This window comes from Panicum hallii, chromosome 2, assembly GCF_002211085.1.
Source record: "Panicum hallii strain FIL2 chromosome 2, PHallii_v3.1, whole genome shotgun sequence".
Taxonomy (NCBI): domain Eukaryota; kingdom Viridiplantae; phylum Streptophyta; class Magnoliopsida; order Poales; family Poaceae; genus Panicum; species Panicum hallii.
In genome coordinates, this window is record NC_038043.1 from 5048038 (window position 1) to 5069521 (window position 21484).

Below are 21484 nucleotides of genomic sequence, written 5' to 3' on the forward strand. Positions count from 1 at the left end.
GCCTAATTCATGTGTTGTCAGATCGGATCGGGTCGAAATTTTTTTCAAGCGGATCGACGTCGGGTCAGATGACCATGATCCGATATACTTGAAAGTGTAAGCTCCGAATCTCTCCTCTTTGGGACCATATCCTACTGTATCTTGTATGTTCGTTGCCTATATACCGTATACGTGCATGTTAGTCCCAATGTGGTGTCGTCACATGTACCCTACATTTAGCCCCGAGATCTTGTCGCCACACGCGCCGAGGCCACTACACGACCGATCCGTTATCGATCACCTGCGCCATGAGTAGATTCCGATGGCCGTTTTGTCCCTGTCTACCTTGCCGGCTGTTCTTTTTTCTGTCAGCAAAGACATTTGCCGGTGAGGCTGTGACACGCTCAGGAATCACTGTGGCATGTACACGTGAGTTTGTTCCACCCTTTCCTTTCTTTTTCTTCCCTGTGATGAGAACACTGAAACACATCAGCGTGCCTGCTTCAGCATCGTCATCATCAGGTAGCTAGCCGTACTACTGTCAGGGGGATTATTGTCACAAAAGAATGAAAACATTTCCGTCAGATTTCCAACCCTACTAACTTTGTCGCAACTCACAGAGGCTAGTGAAAACGTGCGGTAAGAATATTTATTTATTTATTTGGGCTAAATCACTCCAAAACGGATCATATTTTTGCAATTCATCAGGTTCATTTGAAGAGTAGGCAGGGGCCCATACAACAATTTGAGCCCGGGGTGCGATGGTGATCACCCTGCTGGGCGATTCGCAACTACTTGCCGACCGTAGGTGCGGCATGCGCAGGAGAGCCGAAGCCTGTCAGCGGAGCTGAAAACCAAGTCCCAACCGCACAAATTGGTGTGCCTGCCTGCCCTCCTTCACGCCCATGCATCGCCCACGGATCGATCGATTCCAATCATCACGTGTGATGTAAGACAGATCTTGTTATTGTGTGTGAGCGCGTGCGCGTATATTGGTAAAGTAAGAATTGATGTTAGTGATAGATTCCTTATTTTATAATGCGCAACTTATTTTATTCAAAATGTTGTGGTAGGATAAAAACTCTAGTTGAATTGTCATTGCACATTGTATAGAATGGTATCGTAAAATTGATGCTAGAAGATTCGCTAGTTTTAATGGCTCTGTATTGTATAGCAAGTTCATTCTGCGAGCCATCTCGTCGAATTGTCACATTTCCATATGTACTCTGTTAATATCTAAGATAATTTTTTTTATATTTACAAATAGTTCGAGGGTAGTAGAAAAAAAATAGCACCACATCCTGCGGATAGGCCAAGCCGCGGCTTGTATAGTCGTATACGTGGGGGGTTTTTCACTGAAAAATAAATTCTCCTATACCGCGCTGTTTCTTCTCTTCTCGCCCCGTATCCCCGGCGGCAAGGCAAGCTGCCAAGAATGGCGACGAGCTAGCATGAGCGAGGCGACGACAAGGGGACAGCAGTAACAGCACCAGCACCAGCAAATTCCTTTCTCTCTCCTCACGCGCCGCCGGGCCGGTGCCGTTGCGTCGCTTTGCTGGTCGCCTTTGTCTCGCTCTCTAGCTGGCATTCTCGTTCTGGCACGCTCGTCCCTCACGCACAGCTTTGTCTCCACCCTCCACTGCCACTGCCATTGCAACCGCCCCGCCGCTGGCCGTCCTCCATCTCCCCTGACGATCTGTGCGCGCGCCAGCGTCGCCCGACGAAGAAAGGATCCCTGACTGACGGGAGCGACGCCAGGCCAATCATCAACGCGCCCCCATTCTGCTGCGTTGCGCATTGCGCGCGACGTGTTCGTGGAAAGGCCCGGGAGGGACGATGATGCGGGACCTCACCTGCTTCGGGGACGCCAGCGTCCAGATCGCCGACGCGGCGTCCTCGTCCTCGTCCTCGGGCACCGGCGGCGGCGGCGCGCGCGGACGCGGCAAGGCCCCCGCGGCGGCGCGGAGCCGGGTCACGTGCCTCTACCACGCGCGGCTCGCCGGCCGGCCCTGCGCGCTCTCGGTCACGTGGACCAGGGGCGGCGGGCTCGCGGGGCAGGCGGCGGCGGTCAGCGTCGTCGCCGTCGACGCCGCGTCCGGGGACCGCCTGTGCCGGGCCGACGTCAAGCCGTGGCTCTTCGCCAAACGCAAGGGTTCCAAGAGCCTCGACGTCGCCGCGTCCAGCGGCGCCGCCGGCAGCACCAAAGTCGACGTGTTCTGGGACTTGTCCGGCGCCAGGTTCGGCCCCGCGCCCGAGCCGCTGGAAGGCTTCTACGTCGCGGTGGTGTGCGACCGCGAGATGGTGCTCCTGCTCGGCGACATGAGGAAGGAGGCGTACCGCAAGACGGGCTCTGGCCGGCCTGCCGTCGACGCGCTGCTCGTGGCCAGGAGGGAGCACGTTGTCGGCAAGAAGGTTTTCTCCGCAATGGCTCAGTTCTGCCACCATGGCCGGTGCCATGACATTGTGATAGAGTGTGACACTGCCAGCGCGAAGGATCCCTCTCTTGTGATCCACATCGACAGGCGGCCGGTCATGCGGGTGAGGCGGCTGGCGTGGAAGTTCAGAGGGAACCAGACGATTCTGGTGGACGGGTTGCCTGTGGAGGTGTTCTGGGATGTCCATGGCTGGCTCTTTGGCTCGGCAACAAGCAGCGCAGTGTTCATGTTCCAGACATGCCAAGCGCCTGAGAAGTCCATGTCGTGGGCGTATTTGCAGATTTTTAAGGAGCATCAGTTGCAAGGGCATGGTTTCTCTTTGATAATACATGCATGGAAGGTTGAGTAGGAGTGTGCAGGTTCGAATTGACTGCCACCTATATTCAACTTCCAAGTGTTAGTAAGATGATTTAGTGGGTGTGTTGTGATCTGGAATTTGCCGCCCCCTATGAACTCTGTTGGCTATTTTCTCAAGATTATATGATGTTTTGTTAATTTTGTTAATCCCTTCTCCCATGTCCTGGAGGGGATTGTCTGTCTCTGTGCTCAAAGTTTATAAGCATGCTACTCGCTGGCATCATAATGCTGTAATGATGAAAAGGTGCAAGAAGTTCCAGCACACTGTTTTTAGGTGCTAGCTTGTTTACAATTTTTGGAGGGCAATACTCAGTATTTTAAGAGCTGTTACTTTGCATATGGGCATATAGCTACACACTTTATTGTTTTTATTTGCAGCAGCTGTAATTTCATTATGTGGAGAAGTGGAGCTAATGAAGGTTGTGAAGAAACACTAGCACTTAGCATCATTTTTATTTTGTAGTGCAGTTCATCTTTTATCTCTTTCATGTGTTTTTATCTCTTTTGTACCATGTTATGATTTATGAACAGCATGAGTGCATCAATGCGTACAGAAAATGACTCTACTAATGTATACATGAAGGGCTCCATACTCCTAACAATCCCTGAATCTGAATATGCCAATTCCTTGCAGGAGAAAGTCCAAATCAGGGTAAGTCCAATTGATTGGACCAGTTGCAACATACTGCGTGGATACAGATCAAGTAGATTTTCTAAAAGGTAATACTTTTGTCACGAAACTTTTCCTTCCCCACACAATTACTCTGCTTGGTGGCTTCATTGTTCTATTCCTTTCTACTAATTTTCTACTCTGCTTGGCTATTCATTCAGACGGAGGGTATGATGGACATACATCATGCTATTCAGTCGACAAATGGCAACAGAATTTAAAAACCTATTCAGACCGCTCCACTAATTTCTCACTGGCGGTTTATTCCTGTGGAGGATAACTGAGGACCTAAGGCGTTACCTTTGCATAATCAAAGATGGCTTCTTCTGACCAATAGTTGGCCTTCCTCATAGGGTACTGTACTGTTCTCTGTTTTTTTTTGTCTTATATTATGCATTATGTCCTTTTGTCTATGCTTCTCTTTCTCTAGGTTGATATTTCAATTGACACATTTCAGTGGAAGATAACATATTGGATGTATATAAGCATTAGTTGAAACTAGTCGATCAAGTGATCAAGTCCAGTGGGTGACAGAACAGTTAGTAAGTTTTCAACATCTTTGGAAACGTATGAGCTGCATTATAACTCATTTGTTTTGTTTGTTGAATCTCAGATCTTACTTCACAGGCAAATCAAGAATTGAGTCTCTTGCTTGACCAAACGCTCAATCTGCTCGGTTGGAGTATCTACCTTGTTTGAAAGAAGCTTAGCTTGGAGTTGGAGTCACTGAATTAAGGTTGAAGTTGTTTGATTGAATGTGTATCCTACATATTCTTGGTCAGATCATCTTAAAGCTTATTTTAAACATGCTAAATTCATACACAATAGGATCGTTGTTATCACTGCTAATATGGCCAGAGCAAAGTTTGGCTACATAGTCAGCTACAGAGCTGCCTGAAGATGATTTTTCTTAAATTCTAATTAGTCTGTTCGATGCGTCTCACCTGTTTTTCATTCATGTAACTAGACATACTAAAATTCAGTTAGCTTCTTATATTTAAAAGTTCTGACCAAGTTCATGATTAAGTCAGTGAAGAAACTGTATGACCATCTTGGATCCTGACATTTGAAACGGACAGGCTAACTGACTGCAGTGATTGTCTAATGGTTGCCATGGAACAGGATGCAAATCCAATAATGTTTGTAAAGTTTTTGTTAGCGCTGTTGACAACTCAAAACATGTAAGCTCATGTTCCTTAGCAGCCAAGTTTCCTACTTTAGGTAGTCAAATTGGCTTTCTCTTTGTAATTAAGCTAGCCTCTTTAGGTAGTCAATTTGATGTTCTCTTTGTAGAATATCTAGCCTTTCTTGGTAATCAAGTTTGCTTTTGTAAAACTCTGTAAATAGAAGGGAACACCAGGGGTGCTACTACTGCACTTTTACTTCACCCATTTCCAGCTTTCTCTGCTCGCTGTGTTCAGTGTGCTCTCTGGTCGGTTGTGTTTGTGTGTGTGAGTTCTAATTGGTATCAGAGCCTGAGTTCGTATCGGGATCATGTCCACCTCCTCTTCTCGCCGGAGGGCTGCCGCAACGGCAGCCGAGGCCGCGGAGCGCGAGGCACGTGAGGCTGCAGAGCGCGCGCGAGGCGCGCGATGCTCGCAACGCCGCGGCCGAGGCGGTAGCGGAGGAGGCGGCCGAGATGGCCAGAGCGGCAGCTGCCGCGGCTGAGGTGCAGCGGCCGCTGCCGCCGCTCTGCGTGCTGAGGAGAATGACGACGAAGATGGCCACAACGACCGGCGGATCCTGCATCACCGGCGTCGTCCTTCTCCGTCGCCTGCACCGCGCAACAGGCGTCACCACCGCCGTGACTCGCCGATCGTCCAGCGCGTCATCAAGGAGTCCGGTGGGAGCACGCCATGGCCGATGCTCACCAAGACGAACTACAACGACTGGTACCTGCTGATGAGGGTGAAGCTGCAGGCGCGGCAGCTCTAGGACGCTGTCGCGTACGAGGACGCCGAGTACCATGAGGACCGGCTGGCGTTGGACGCCATCCTCGCTTCTGTCCCGACGGAGATGATCTCCACCCTGGCGGACAAGCCAAGCGCCAAGCACGCTTGGGACTCCCTCGCCGCGTCGCGTGTCGGCATCGACCGCGCTCGCAAGGCCACTGTGCAGAAGCTGCGGAGGGAGTGGGATCACCTGTCGTTCCGCCCCGGCGAGGACGTCGACGACTTCGCCCTACGCCTGTCCAGTCTGATGCAGCAGCTGGCACGGCATGGCGACACCGACATCGACGAACTCAAGGCGGTGGAGAAATACATCCATGTCGTCCCCAGCAAGTACGCCCAGCTCCCCCTGTCCATCGAGACGCTTCTGGACCTTTCGACCTTGTCCATCGAGGAGGTGACTGGGAGGCTCAAGGCAGTGGACGACCGCGACGAAGGGGTAGCCGGAGACCCTGTTTCCATCGGCGGCAAGCTGCTGTTCACGGAGGAGCAGTGGCTGGCGCGCCAGAAGGAGAGGAAGAAGAAGCAGGACGGGTCCTCCTCGTCCAAGGACGCTCGCCAACAACCGCGCAAGAAAGGCGGGAGCGGCGACAAGCCCAGCGGCGACAAGCCTGCCGGCGGTGCGGGAGGAAAGGAGGGTGCTTGCGGTGAGCGTAAGGCTGCACGCAGCGACACCTGCCTCAACTGCGGCCGCCGCGGCCATTGGGCCCGGGACTGCAGGCAGCCCAAGAAGGGTGCTGCGGCCAACATGGCCCAAGCCGACGAGGACGACGAGCCCGCCCTGTGGATGGCCCAAGCCAGCCCAGTCCTGCAGCCCGTGGCGGGAGAAAGGGGGGAGCTTTCGACTCCACCAAGTCCACCGCTGCTCCACCTCGACGAGCCGCTAGCGCACGCCTTCCTCGGCGACGGCTCCGGCGACGACAAGCTCGAAGGGTGGTACCTGGACAGCGGTGCCACGCACCACATGACCGGGTGCTCCGGCCACTTCGGCGACCTCGACCATGGAGTCCGGGGGTCCGTCAAGTTTGGGGACGCCTCGGCCGTGGAGATCCGCGGCATCGGCTCCATCGTTTTCACCACTAAGAGCGGGGAGCACAAGCTGCTCCACGGCGTCTACTACATCCCGGCGCTGCGCAACTTGTCGGGTTTTATCCGGCTGCCCACCGAGGGGTATACCCAAAGTGGTAGGTTTTGGGTTGGGATGCGCCGAGATCAGGAACTCGAAGGTGCAGACAACACAAGATTTAGACAGGTTCAGGCCGCAATATGCGTAATGCCCTACGTCCTGTATGATGGTTTGTATTGCCTTGATGTTGATATGGTGATCTTGGTTTTGAGGGGGTCCCTGCCCGCCCTTATATATCCGGGGGGACAGGGTTACATGAATCCTAGCCTGATACTAGCTCAGGAACCGTACTCAAGTACAACTCGAGTAGTTTTCTTCTGTATCGACTAGTTCTACTCCGCATGCGGGTAGAATACAACATAAATAAGGTACAGGACACGTCCTATCCCCTAGCCCAATATGGACTCCTTGATGTACACAGCCCCATGGCCCCGGGTCTGACAAGCCCCCAAGCTCTTCGTAGCTGAGTACTCCAGGCTCTTCGAGTACTTCTGAAGCAGTCCTCGACTTCTTTCGAAGCTCCGTCTTGAAATTTCTCTTCGAGTACTCTTCTGACTGCATCGAAGCTATGAGGTGCTCATGCCCCGAATTCTTTCTTTTGTATGGGGTGCGATGAATAATCGCACTCCATATGGAGTAGCCCCCAAGCCTTAGGTTGAATCGAAGAATCAAGCTGAGGGTCAAACTAGTCTTGAGTCTTTTCTTCTTATCCTTCGAGCACTTTCGAAAAATAAGTAGTCGATGCCACGTGTCTGATAACCCCCGAATCTTGAATCCAAATCTCTCAAATTTCGGAAAAAAGGATCCCAAAAGTCGTGGCAAAAATATTCCCTATTGAGAAAATATAGTTCAAGATGATGTAATTGGCAGAAATTGAACTTGAAATTCAAAAAACCTCTTTTTTCGGGACAATTAACCCTGAAAAAATGGTTAATCAAATAACTGCCCAAAAAATCCACCAAAAAACCGCTCGTATTCCAAGTATTCCCCTTGTGCGACGCTTCACCTTTTGCACAGTAAACCACTGCCTGACCGCTGGTTATTTAACCTCGCAGTCAGTTAGGGTTCTTCCCGTACCTTCAGATCTCACGCCGCCGCCAGAGAAAAAACAAAAACCTCAACGAAATCTCACCCTGCTGCCACTCCTCTACCGCCCTGCATAGTCGAAATCCTTCGAGCCATCGACCGTAGCCCCCGAGCGTTTCGCGAACAACTCGTAGCTTAACAGATCCGAAATGGCGCCGAAGAAAATCAACGCGAAGGAACTGAAAGAGGCACAAGCGGCAACCAGCGAGTGGTCAATTAGTAAGTGTTCTCGCCACCATCTCGCAAATTTAGTGCTGGGGGGTCTGCTTCAAGAGAGAAATCTCATCAATTGGCGCCTTGCCCTTCGCGATCCTTTCCCGATGGAAAATGTTGACGAGATCGTATCCTTTTGCTCTTTTTCTGAACGGGGTCTGGCCCTCCCCACTTGTTCGTTCTTCCGTGGCCTTCTTTATTTCTATGGGATTGAGCTGCAACACCTCAACCCTAACTCAATTTGCCACATCTCAATTTTCATCCACTTCTGTGAAGCCTTCCTTGGAATTGAGCCCCATTGGGCTCTTTTCCGCTATCTTTTCCGCATGAAGCCCCAGCCAACCGCCAAAAATCCATCTGTGATAGGGGGTGCTGGTATCCAACTTAGGCAACATACCAGTGATAAATACATATCTTACAAATTTCCTTCCAATATCCCCGGGTGGAAACAGCAATGGTTCTACATTGCGAACCATGCCCCCCAACTCCATCGTGAGTCTCGGTCAGCTCGACGAGCATGGCGCAAAGGTCCAGATCGCCCAAGGGGTGCTCCAAATCTGGGTCCGTGAAGGTCGTCTTCTCACCAAGGTCAAGCGGGGGCACAACCACCTCTACATCCTCCACCTGCAGGTGGTCCGGCCAGTCTGCCTTGCCGCTTGTCGTGACGATGAGACCTGGTTATGGCACGAGCGGTTCGGGCACCTGCACTTCGACGTGCTGCGGAAGCTCGGGTGCGAGGGGATGGCGCGTGGGATGCCCCGGATCGACCACGTCGAGCAGCTGTGCGACACCTGCGTCGTGACCAAGCTCAAGCGGCGGCCTTTCCCACAGCAGGCAGCGTACCACGCGCAGGAGCAGCTCGAGCTCGTCCACGGTGACCTCTGTGGTCCCGTCACGCCGGCGACACCCAGAGGGCGACGCTTCTTCCTGCTGCTCATCAACGACGCGTCCCGCTTCATGTGGGCTATGCTGCTTCCAACGAAGGCAGCCGCAGTGGATGCCATCAAGCACATCCAAGCTGCAGCCGAGATGGAGTCCGGCCACAAGCTGCGGGTGCTGCGCACCGACAATGGTGGCGAATTCACATCGGCTGAGTTTGCCGCCTACTGTGCCGATGAGGGCATCAAGCGGCATTTCTCCGCGCCGTACACGCCACAGCAGAACGGCGTGGTCGAACGCCGAAACCAGACGGTGGTGGCCACCGCTCGGGCCTTGCTCAAGCAGCGGGGCATGCCTGCGGATTTTTGGGGTGAGGCGGTGATGACGGCGGTGTTCCTGCTCAACCGGTCGCCGACCAAGAGCCTCGAAGGGAAGACGCCGTATGAGGCATGGCATGGCCACACGCCGGCGGTTGCCTACCTCCGCACCTTCGGCTGCCTGGCTTATGTCAAGGAGCTGAGCCACGTCGGCAAGCTCGACGATCGAAGCACTCCGGGAGTCTTCATCGGCTACGCGGACAGCGTGAAGGGGTACCGCATCCTCGACCCAGCGACTCGGCGCGTGCGCACGTCACGGGACGTCGTGTTCGACGAAGGGCACGGCTGGGACTGGTCCAAGGAGGCCATTGGTGGCAAGGATGGGTCACAGGGCGACTTCACAGTCAAGTTCGTGCAGCTCGGAGGAGCCGGGGGAGCAGCGGGCAGCTCAGCATCAGGCACGCCTGCTCCTGCACCATCACCAGGCCCGCCGCTGGCATGTGGGTTTGGCAGTCCGGCACCAGCCACGCCGGTAGCATCACCGGCTCCCGACGGCCAGAGCACACCGGCGTTTGTCAGTCCGCTGGCAGACGACGCTGATCGTATTGATGCAGCGCACGACGACACCCCGCTCTGCTACCGTACCGTCGACAACATCCTTGGTGATCAAGCAGTGCCAGAGTATGTCCAGCGGAACATGGACGCTGAGCTCCACCTCACGCACATGGGGGAGCTGTGCTCTTTCGCTGAAGCGGAAGGAGACGCAGCATGGCGTGCTGCGATGCAGCAGGAGATGGACTCCATCGAGCACAACAGTACGTGGAGCTCGTGGACCTGCCAGCCGGACATCGTCCGATCACCCTGAAGTGGATCTTCAAGCTGAAGAAGAACGAGGCGGGGGAGGTGGTCAAGTACAAGGCCAGGCTCGTTGCTCGTGGCTTCGTCCAGCAGGAGGGGATCGATACGACGACGCCTTCGCGCCGGTGGCACGCATTGAGTCCATCCGTATGCTCCTCGCGCTCGCTGCACAGAAGGGGTGGCGCGTCCACCACATGGACGTCAAGTTGGCATTCCTCAACGGCGACTTGAAGGAGGAGGTGTACGTGCGGCAACCTCCCGGTTTCATCATTGCCGGCAAGGAGGGCAAGGTGCTGCGCCTTCGAAAGGCGTTGTACGGCCTCCGGCAAGCACCGCGCGCCTGGAACATCAAGCTGGACGCCACGCTCAAGGAGATGGGTTTTCAGCAGAGTGTACACGAGGCGGCGGCGTACCGGTGTGGCATGGGGCGTTCTGTCCTGTTGATCGGCGTCTACGTGGACGACCTGGTCATCACCGGCACCAACGAGGCAAAGGTGAGAGCCTTCAAGATGCAGATGATGGACAAGTTCCAGATGAGCGACCTTGGGCTCCTCTGTTTCTACCTCAGCATCGAGGTCCGGCAGGACAACACCGGCATCACGCTCCGTCAAGCACACTACGCCAAGCGCATCGTCGAGTTGGGTGGCATGGAGGGCTGCAACCCCGCCCACACTCCGATGGAGGAGCGGCTCCAGCTGAGCCGCTACAGCGAGGCAGAGGAGGTCGACGCGACTCAGTACCGTCGCATCGTCGGCAGCTTGCGCTACCTGGTGCACACCTGGCCGGATGTGGCGTTCGCCGTCGGGTACATGAGCCGGTTCATGGAACGGCCCACAGCAGAGCACCAGTCGGCCATCAAGAGGATTCTTTGCTACATCGCGGGCACGATCGACTACGGCCTGCACTTCGAGAGGCATTCCGGAGCAGCGCACTTCGTCGGCTACTGTGACAGCGACCTCGCCGGCGACATCGACGCCAGCAAGAGCACGAGTGGCATGCTGTTCTTCCTCGGCAGCAGCCTCGTGAGCTGGCAATCACTCAAGCAACAAGTGGTGGCACTCTCTAGCTGCGAAGCAGAGTACATCGCTGCCACCTCCGCCGCAACTCAGGCGCTGTGGCTGGCTCGTCTGATGGGCGAGCTGCTCGGCAAGAAGGCTGAGGCGGTCGAGCTGCGGGTAGACAGCAAGTCTGCCCTGGCATTGGCCAAGAACCCCGTATTCCATGGGAGAAGCAAGCACATCCGGATTAAGTTCCACTTCATCAGAAGCTGCTTGGAAGAGGGGAGTGTGAAGGCCAACTACATCAACACCGTGGATCAGCTCGCCGACATTCTCACCAAACCACTTGGGCGAGTCAAGTTTCAAGATATGCGCTCCCGCATTGGTTTAATCCACATCAAGTCGGAGAAGGGTACATGAGGCTTAGGGGGAGAATTGTTGACAACTCAACACATGTAAGCTCATGTTCCTTAGCAGCCAAGTTTGCTACTTTAGGTAGTCAAATTGGCTTTCTCTTTGTAATTAAGCTAGCCTCTTTAGGTAGTCAATTTGGTGTTCTCTTTGTAGAATATCTAGCCTTTCTTGGTAGTCAAGTTTGCTTTTGTAAAACTCTGTAAATAGAAGGGAACACCAGGGGTGTTACTACTGCACTTTTACTTCACCCATTTCCAGCTTTCTCTGCTCGCTGTGTTCAGTGTGCTTTCTGATCAGTTGTGTTTGTGTGTGTGAGTTCTAACAAGCGCTAGCCTGAAGTACAGAATTCTTCGTAGATCATACTGTCTCAGTAATTGTATCTAGATTCTATACATCATTTTCCAGAGAAGCGACTACCAAATGGTAGCATATGAGAATGACTCTGCCCATGCAGTTGTTATCTCAGGATCTTGTTACTACTTACTGGCAAGCAGGCGAGTTGCCGATGATATCGGCACTATAGAGTGCTTACTTCAATATGCAAGTGTTAAGGTTTTGGTTGATGAACCCTGAGCCGATTTTCTCACTTATCAGCAGCAAAATATCTCTTCAAGTTATGCTATAATTTCAAATTCCTGGTTGGATAAACAGTGTATTTTGTATAGGAGCCAGGGATCAGCTCCTAATTTGTCAACAATACACAATAAGGAGTGATAGGAGTGGCATTTGTCCCATAATTCGACAGTGCCAAATCAGTCCCTGCTGTTGATTTTCATGTGCAGCAAGAAGAATTACTATAGTTACGACATTGGATATCATGATTTTGCTGGAGCTGTTCTCATTTGTTCAGAATCATATTGAAAAGATAAAAGAAGTTACTGTGCCTTTTCTTCTTCTTTTTTTCTCGAATACGCAGTGCTGTTAATTTCTTTTTTTTCTTTTTTCTTTTTGTTGTTACTAGTTGTGATGTAGCATCGCTTTATTCTTGCAAGTCACACAAACTGCTGTTCATGAAGTTTCATGCGCTGGGACGGTGATGGAACACAAAAACCTTGACATTTTTGCCTAGTCTGGACCAGACAGATGTGAACTGATGGTATTGCTGTGGGCCTGTTCAGATTAACCATCAACAGCACACGTGCCCAATAAACTTTGTTCAAGAAGAAGAAGACCAATGGACAAAACTGTAATTGGCAAGGTTGAGTTTTACCCAATCAGTAATCGGAGTAGTTTGCATTTCTTTGCTATCACACGACATTCTAGAAGAACAAGCAAACACAGAACAGAGACCCCTGCTAGTCGACATCTAGACCTTTTCCTTTTTTTGATTGATGAACCTGTTCGAACCTTTTTACTGTTCTCCTCGGTTTCTCTTTTGTTGCTACCCTACCCTATTCAAAGAATACAAAAATCTCACCAGCTCAAACAATTTTTTTTACCTTCCTGATCTTACATGCATATACTAACTCATCGCTTCAAAAAAATTGTTTGTGTAATTTGGGACGGCCATTCACTTGTTTGTACCTCATCAACAAGCATTCAGAGCACCACCTCATGCTTTCTTCTTTGCAGTTTGAAGAAGCCAATGCAAGTCTTCGTCAAGGGCTGCACAAATACACACTGACAAGAGCAGCATACCAACAACACAATAGACAGCATCACAAAGGTATGAGAGTACAATATCTATTCAAAACATTGATGATCACATAATACAAACAAGTCACTACTGACATTTAGTATTAAATTTGTTAATGCATTCCTTTCGGGCACTAGCTTGTATAATAGTCCCAAATCACACCAACAAACCCGTAGCGCTGCAAATATTAAACCAAAAGCTATGACCATGAGTGCTTGTTCAAAGACATTGTTCTTTCCTTTAACAAAGGGGAAACCAAGATACCGCATAAAACATAAGCATGGCGGCAAAGACTGACCAAACGGCACCCGCCTTCGAAGTACCAAAATTATAAAGTTTATAGCCTGCAGAAGATCACAAAATAAATAAAAAAATCAGAATCACACAGACATAACCACACATACAACATTCTGGTGTGGTACTACCTTACTTGCAAAATTAGTATTCTTTTTTGGGGGTTAGGTTAAAGGGTGCGAAATCGCGGTTCCAATGGGGAAAGCGAGGGGGAGGTAGGAAGGAGTGAGGAGCAGAAAGGGACAAGATACCAGAATAGATTGCAGGGGACACCACGATTGGGCTGCAAGGAACGAAGCAACAACAATGTGGCCGGGGTGACGGTACAGTGCAATAGACTTCACCCCTACCCCGTGCCAAATGCAACGCCACCTGATGGGTACCCCCTCTCTACCCTCCCCCTCTCCCTCCACCACCTGCCTATTTCCTCCGGGCGTTTTGGCGTAGGAGCCCGGCAGCCACAGCGTTCCTCGTTGCCATCTGCTCAATGGGGTGGCTCCACTCCCTCTTCTCCCCTCTCAGGAGGATGTGGGTTCGGGCGCATTCGGAGCGCCGGAACCGTAAGTCCTCTATCCATCTCTGCTTGTGATCACCTTCCTACGATCGCATCCGGCTTTCGATCTTAATTTGTTATGGTGTTGGTGCACTGCAAACATGTTTCTTTCTTCATTTGTAGCATGTTTTTCTTCCTTCTGTCTGAACATTTCTTTTTAGAACTTTTCTCTGAACTTTCTTGCATTCGGTGACATGGTTTCAGCGGTGCTGCATCTGATGCTTTTCTTTGGCAGGGAGGGGAATGCACCTCCTGTACAAGGACGTGCAGTCCTGCCAGGACGAGGACGTGCAGGTCCTGTGGTCGATCCTTATCGACTCGCACCGCCACCCGGCGCTCCGCAAGCTCAAGCTCTGAAACTCTGGAGGAGCAGCCAGCAACGGCGTGTATTTATGTGTGAGGGCAGCACCACTCCCTTGCCTAGGCCTCCCTAGAGTTCCCATCCTATGGTATTGTTCGGCTTCGATGAGGATCCTCATTGGCCATTACCGCCTTCGCCTTCCGAAACCCGAAAACCGAAAAAAAAATCCAGAGGTTGAAGAAGAAGAAGAGGAGAGAGAGAGAGAGGTTTGTATGATTTTTCCCCCCTTTGTGTTTGGTTTGAAAATGTTCCAGTGAGGTTGAGATGCCTCCCACCTGTACTCTGTGTGTTTGAGCTTGAAAAATGAGTGTGAGGTTGAGCTCTCTGTACATAGACACATGACTTGCTCAAGTGCCTTACCTTGGATTGTGTTGTGGAGTATTGTACAGTTGTGTGTATGGGAGGCTGGTTGTTAGGGTGTATCTGTCCCTGCTTTTTTTTTTATTAAATCGCCTGTCGATTTCTTGGTGCCCTGAGGTGTCTCTTGCTCTCTCGCACGAATGGCTGACAAGTGGTCGTGCTCGGGCATTTTGGACTAGAATATAAAGTGTATCGATCAATTGTTTCTCAACGCATGGGATCCAAAGTCGTAGGGGACAATTTGGCTTTATGCCTTGTATTTGTTTCTCTATCAGAAATTGCCAGAATAGGAACAAATATCTTTCAGCGAAAGCCGGCATTGCCGACACTCGTGTGAGAGGGTGTCGTGGAGGCAAATGTGTACACTGGGATGGGGTTACCTTACCTCTACAGGCAAAGGAGTATTTGTTTTAAATAGACACCAGATTTTTTTTCAAAAGGATGTCTTGTTTAACTATATTTTCACCTACCGATGGTTTTTTCTAACATGCTTGTATGGTTCACTTTGCATCAGTAGCAATTCGGGTTGGTTAGACCTGGGCTTCTGGCAAGTGGGACCCCCTGCCGGACACCACACCTTTTGGTCACAATATACTGTTGAATGAGACTTTTTTTTGGGTCCTGTAAGAATCATAAATCTCCAATAATATGGCCACAAACAGATATGTAACTGCAGAACAGAATATAATTTCCTTCTCTTTAAATTCTAGACATTTTTAATTAAAACTTCTGCTCGAAACATGTACTCACTGATGCATGTTTCCCATGACGTCCTTCTTAGAGCTACCACTTCTCATCCAACTGCTAACTCTGTTTTCTAGGGGCATTTTGGTCATTTTGTCCCAAGAAAATGGTTCCCGAGCTACGCATGATTGGTAAAAAGACAATAACATAACAGCAGAGGGGCTATAATGGCAAGCTATTAGAATCGCGACAAAGAGGAACCATAGAATTACAAGACCAATGAATTATTGAAGAGCCACAGTTATGAAAACACGGAGTTATGTGGTACATACACCACAAATACTGTACTAAATAGTGTGGCAGTGCATCATTAGCAATAGACAGAATGCCTGAAATCGATGTGGATTTATTCGCGACATTGCAGGCCATTGCATCAGCAGGTTCTGTCTGGCCGGCTTGGTAAGCATCCTGGTCACTGAGAAGCATCACACGAAAGAAGAGTCAGATGATGGCGAAGAAGCAGGGCATCTGTAAATGCATAGTTCAGAGGCAACCTATGGAGCAGAATATATGCTGACAGTGATTGTCACATTATGCCAAACAGTAAGAGTGGTAAACGTGCTATGAGGGTAACAAGGTTAATTTATTAGAAATGGCAACATGAAATTTGATCAAGGTGATGAATAATTGAATATAGACCTTTACAAATTTCGTTGGCTCATGCTACTCTGCTTCTAGAAAATGAAGGACCGAGAGAAGAGAAATTGCCAACCAGTCGTGACACGCAAGCTTTGAAGTAGGGTATGGCATCTGGATCTGTGCGGGAAAGAGCGCCCAAAGGAGTAACAGTAATCTGGAATAAACAAGAAATATTTATTATAAATCTTTTCTATATGAATGATGGAGGTTGTATTATAGCAAGGTCATTCTTACATATCCATCAACTAGGGACTTGTGGTCCATGTCGTCTCCTTCCACTTCATCAGAACTTCTCCCTACAATCTGTTTGGAATTCCATCAACAAAAAAACTATTAGTACACATTAACTCATCAATTTTAATTCATAAAGTGATATGTTTTAGTTTAGCTACCATAAAACAGAAACAAAAAAAATAAAATGAGAACAAAATGTCCAAAGATCCGTAATGAGACAGACAAACAGTTATCATTTGTATAGCTACTCCCCATTTTTAAAACTGCTGAATATCAATAATGCAACACCATTTAAACTTAATAACTTAGAAGCATGCTGCATCAGACCATTATATTGAACCTCAGAAAATGAGAAAATTAAAATAGTATGACCTCAAGAGATGAATGAGATGGGGTTCTAATTCTCTGGTGCACATTTGATGGTTTTATCTTAGAAAACTATTTTTCTTCAAAGATACCTATGAGATACAATTCAAATGTGATTGAGAGATTAGCATGAAGTTTAGAAATGCTAACTTACCACTCTCTTAAACAGTAGGTCATTCTCTGCTGGAGTAACTAGTTCACTGTCCTTTTCACCATCAACATCCATGTTTGCTGTCTGGTAACTTTCTACAGCAGGCTTCTTGTAAACAGTTTGCTCCCAACTAATTCTCGCCATATATTTTCCTTGTTTCGTAATTTTATACCCCTATTGCCAAGAACAGGCAGTTAAAAAAAGACTTAGGTTTCCATCTGTTCATAAACAAAGATTCAAACATAAATGTTTTAGAAAAGTTCTGAAGCAAAATCCATTAACATTGAACATTAAGTGAAACTCAGCAGAAATACAAAAATTCTTAGCACTTTTGCATGTCAGGGCCATGCTTTATAGTTTGTCCAGATGTACATGTATAGCTCAATGCGTTTAGGTTTGCTTCCCTGTACAACTCTAAAAATCGCAGTGCATTACTTTACTTCAGATCACTGTTGGCGATTTACCTTGTGGTGTGCAGCATCTGTTGGTACATCTACATTCAAGAATGATCCTTGGGGATATGTTCCATTCTTGATCTCAGTCACGATGGTATTTATCAGAGGCATACAGACCTCTGCGGACACCTTGAGGTCATTGACACTGCTCTGACCCGCAACCCTGAACAATTGGGAGATCAAATAGAGTTCTCAGTTTTGACTGACTTGCATAGATTCAGGACACAGGATGGCATGGCTGAGAGCTGGAATGTGCAAATATTGAGCATATGTACTTCGAAATTGACTTCTTGTATTTTCATCAATGAACAGTATTGGACTTGTCTGGAATCTGGGGTTCTGAGATCTATTGAAATTGCAGAAGAGCCAGAAATGTTCAAATAATCTGAACATAGGATTATAAAGTTCTTTATGAAACTGGAATTATTTAAACTTCCCAAAGAAGAAATATAGTCATGCCACACACACATACACACAAAAATGTTTCTTAACAGAGTCATTGGTCAATTCGTTTTCTAGATCAACCCTTGGCTGAACAACAGGCTTCCTTAAAGGCAAAAGCTATAATGCAGTTGGTGTCACCAAATATCAGTCAACTACTTCTATGTTTTCATACTTTAGACTGTATCATACCATTTGTTTAACACTTCAGAGGACTCAATTAAAACTGAAAGGACACAACAGAGCAGGTAACGACTGTTTCCTTGCAGACAATGTATTGAAACCATCTTGTTCAACTTTATAGTGCATTTTGTCTAACAGGATTTGGTTCGGACATGTTATACAATGACAGAATACAACATGTACTGAAGGATGGATATAACCATCACTGAAGCTAGTATTCTTATGGTTTGACCAGCAGTAAAACTGAAGAGCCTATCAACATATCATTCACATGAAATGCATAGCTCTGTAAGAAAGAAAGTACAACATTTTATACAAACATACATCATTTTTTTTGTCACCAATAGCTGCTGAATGTGAAAGAACGTGGTTTTAGTACAGCAGATAAAATCAAAGAAAAAAATATCGTGCATACCAATCATATGACATAGCTATTGCAGGAATCCCATATAAAAATGCCTCCCTAGCACCAGCAACTGTTCCAGAATAAATGCTGCAAATTAAAGCAGAAAACAGTCATGATTCACTGGCACATACATATATATATATTTCTTTCTGAACCTAGAATCAGAATACATCTAATGCTAATCAGTGACTTCTTACCTCCAGCAATATGTTTAAGATCATGAATACATATGTATTGACACAGAAAAAGATACTTACACGTGGTATCCACAATTGTTTCCAATGTTGATTCCACTAAGTACCTGCATTAAGGATCATGTTGGAATGGAAATCAAGTACTGTTTATGACAAGAGGACAGGTTAATAGAGAAATTAACAGTAACAAGAATTTAGAATAAAACTGTAAAAATAATTTCTTGTATATCTATCAAGATACTTAAAAACTCACCAGATCAGGAACCACACCATCAAAGAGCTTCCCCGAGATACCTAAAGAGGCACAGTCGGCAGGAGTTCCTGGCATTAGTAGGAGAAAACATGAGCACTCAGCATGCAATGTCTTCAAAATTTTAATATGATTCCAAATATCTTATATGGGAAAGTTAATATGAATAAGTCGAAGGAATCGATAGCAGACAAACCTGAAACTCCAAATGCTGTAGCACCACTTATATCAACACGTTTACAGCGGAGTGCAGGGCGCCATGTGATGCAGTGGCTAACACCCGATTTGTCTCTGCATTTTCGATGAAAAGTAGGCAAATGTAAAAACAGTTAGGAAGAGGACTGGTGCCATAAAAACTGAAGGACCCTTGGGCCAACTACAACTAATTAAAGACTACATGAAAGTTTTTCTTTTCTTGACATGAATACATAAAACACCCATATTTTTTTCAGGTTCCTTCTCAACAACCATGTGTACAAACAAGATCAACGACAAACCACAATTTTGTTTTTTTTTTGTTTGGCTTAGGGACGCCCGTGTTGTAACTTTTACATCACAGTATACTCACAGACATTTTCCAACAAAAGCAACTTGGCCACTTGGATGGTGCATCACTGCCTCTGCAGCTAATAAGTGAAAATTATTCCACAACGGGCCGATTCCATGTTGTGCACACAGCATCTTGTAAATCTGATGCTTCCGTACTCAAGCGATTAAATTTATTATTTGTTTTCTTCAAAACTGCTTTTGTAGATTCATCATGTCAAGGGCAAGTTCGCTATTTCGTTCTTTTTTGGAAAAGAAGAGGACTCTAGCCACACCGGAAACAGCTCTAAACCCACAGAAAACAAGATTAATTGGGAAAAAATACTTCTAAATATCAAGATTTTCTTTTTTTATTTCTTTTACAGTAAAATTAGGCCCCGCAATTTCACACCAATGATCAACAGGGAGAACAGTAACTAACTGCTGCAACCTGCAAATCCAGAATTTACAAAAAGAAAAGATTTTTTCTTTGACCATTCCTCTTCTTCGTCTTCATGGATGAGAATGCCGAAGGAGACGGGATGAAAACAAATCTTTCCCCTCTAAATCCTTGTTCTTTTTTCTCCCATACTACTTCCTCCCAAGTCACTGACCAAATCCCGTGATCCAACCACATAATCTCCAAGAGCACCAACCAAACAACCAAGCAAGCAAGAAATCGGAAGGGCACGAGCAAGAAGAGGGGATGGATCGCGAGGCGAAGGGGGGACATTTACGTGTCGGGCGCGCAGACGAGGACGCGGTAGCGCCGCGCGGCGACGAGCTGGTCGACGAGGAAGCGGAGCCCCGGCGCGTCGATGCCGTCGTCGTTAGTCACCAGCAGCACCGGCGCCTGCGCCGCCGCAGCAGCCGCCGTGGAGTCCATGTGAGCGGAGCACGGCGATGGGGAAGCTTTCCGTTTCCGTTCGCGGCCACGGCTCCCGTTCGTGCGCCTGTTGGCGGTTTTTGGTTGGGTGTTGTCAACTGGCAACCGCACCCTGCTAAGGTTTGCGGGATTTTATACCGAATACTCCCACTCATCCTATACAAATATACAATTGCGTTTTTATATTTCAATCGAAGTTTTCCAAATTCGATTGTCAACAAGTTGAGATATTTAATTCGGAAGGAAAAAAGTGCATTTTCCTACCAATGATCCACTTTATCCACTAAAGCTCAACCTCAGAGATAAAATTTAAACTTGATTTATTCCTTGAACTATTTTAGTTACTCCAATGTACACTCCGTAATTAGATTTCTCTTTTTTCTCAATTAAGTTTTAAGTTATTCTTTTTTGTGAGGTGACTTGTAACATGATACTCAGTGTTAGAAAAAAAATTATAATTATTTTCATGCACCTTTGTATCTCTAGAATCAATTTCTTATTAAATATTACTAACTCATAAAAATATTATTAATGTATTTTCTAACATGAGGTATTATGCTCTCACTATCCGTTTGCAAATTTTGAACTTAAACTCAACCTGTACATTAGAGAAACAAAAAAGATAAATCTTATTAGAAGGTAGATTGGACCAACTGAAATAATTCGAAAGGGTAAGCTTAAACTTTGTTCAACTGAATGTACATATAAAGTGAATTGGTAAGGGTATGTAGTAAAATGGACTTCCATTCAAAAACATATAAATTAGTACAAATTTGTCTCAAATTCTAGTAATAATTTTATAAGAATTTCATAAATATTCTCTAATAGAAAATAGTGGTCAAAAGCACACCTGGAGACCCTTTTCATATGCAAAGGTCAAGTGATCGTGGCAGCAAATGCCTATTTAAATGCATAAAAAGGCTCAACAAAACTTATGATGATTATAATTGGTCCCAACTAATTGAATGTCCTCACTTCGTTAGCGTATAGTATAAAATACTACTCAAGCATGAACTTTGTATATGCTATCCCTATTCCGTGCCATGGATCCTATGGAAGCTTTGCAGCTGGATTTGGACGAAAATACAAGATTAAAAGCGGATTTTCTAGCTAGGTGTTCGGATTGCTAGGACCTACTAACAAGAATAAGAGTTCTTCTAGATGGTGATGCGATCTTTAAAGAAGACATGGGTTTTAATTTTTTCTTGGGTCCTTTGCATGTTTCCTTCCTTATTGACTACCAGTCAAACACAAAATGATTGGATTATGAATTTCTCAACTAATTTGGCAGATTGAGATGACCAGGCTATTCCTTTTTTTCTTGCAGTATGCACCACTGGGATCAATTTTAGGGCACTTTCATATGCCTACTTGCATCAGCATACAATTTGAGAGAAAGTATATTTGTTTTTATGAGATCTTTCTCAATTTGCATCATAATTAACTCATATTCCTCCAGCTACTATTCATTTTTATGAGATCTTTCTCATTTTGCATCTCAATTTGCATCATATTTCTCAATAAC

General features: G+C 47.4%; 2 protein-coding genes and 1 long non-coding RNA gene across 4 annotated transcripts; 2 read left to right on the forward strand and 1 right to left on the reverse strand.

Moving 5' to 3' along the window:
* Nucleotides 1-1304: 1304 nt before the first annotated feature.
* LOC112882564 lies at nucleotides 1305-3424 on the forward strand. Its single transcript, XM_025947645.1, has 2 exons — nucleotides 1305-2773; nucleotides 3406-3424. The coding sequence occupies exon 1, from the start codon at nucleotides 1816-1818 to the stop codon at nucleotides 2761-2763; it is 948 nt and encodes a 315-aa protein (XP_025803430.1). The 5' UTR covers nucleotides 1305-1815; the 3' UTR covers nucleotides 2764-2773; nucleotides 3406-3424.
* Nucleotides 3425-3613: 189 nt separating this feature from the next.
* LOC112882565 lies at nucleotides 3614-4557 on the forward strand. The gene is made up of 3 exons (XR_003226682.1): nucleotides 3614-3795; nucleotides 3899-3983; nucleotides 4069-4557. It is a non-coding gene; the product is annotated as an uncharacterized LOC112882565 (long non-coding RNA).
* Nucleotides 4558-15394: 10837 nt separating this feature from the next.
* On the reverse strand, nucleotides 15395-20050 carry LOC112881583 (5'-nucleotidase SurE). 2 transcript variants are annotated; one of them, XM_025946353.1, is made up of 10 exons: nucleotides 19811-20050; nucleotides 18745-18839; nucleotides 18552-18619; nucleotides 18362-18405; nucleotides 18114-18191; nucleotides 17084-17237; nucleotides 16623-16793; nucleotides 16103-16171; nucleotides 15942-16022; nucleotides 15395-15644 (listed from the first exon to the last, which is right to left on the reverse strand). In XM_025946353.1, exons 1-10 carry the CDS (start codon nucleotides 19957-19959, stop codon nucleotides 15642-15644), a joined length of 912 nt encoding a protein of 303 aa, XP_025802138.1. In that variant the 5' UTR covers nucleotides 19960-20050; the 3' UTR covers nucleotides 15395-15641. The 2 variants fall into 2 exon arrangements, with proteins under 2 accessions (XP_025802138.1, XP_025802137.1); XM_025946352.1 differs by having other exon boundaries at nucleotides 15869-16022.
* Between the last annotated feature and the right edge of the window lie 1434 nt (nucleotides 20051-21484).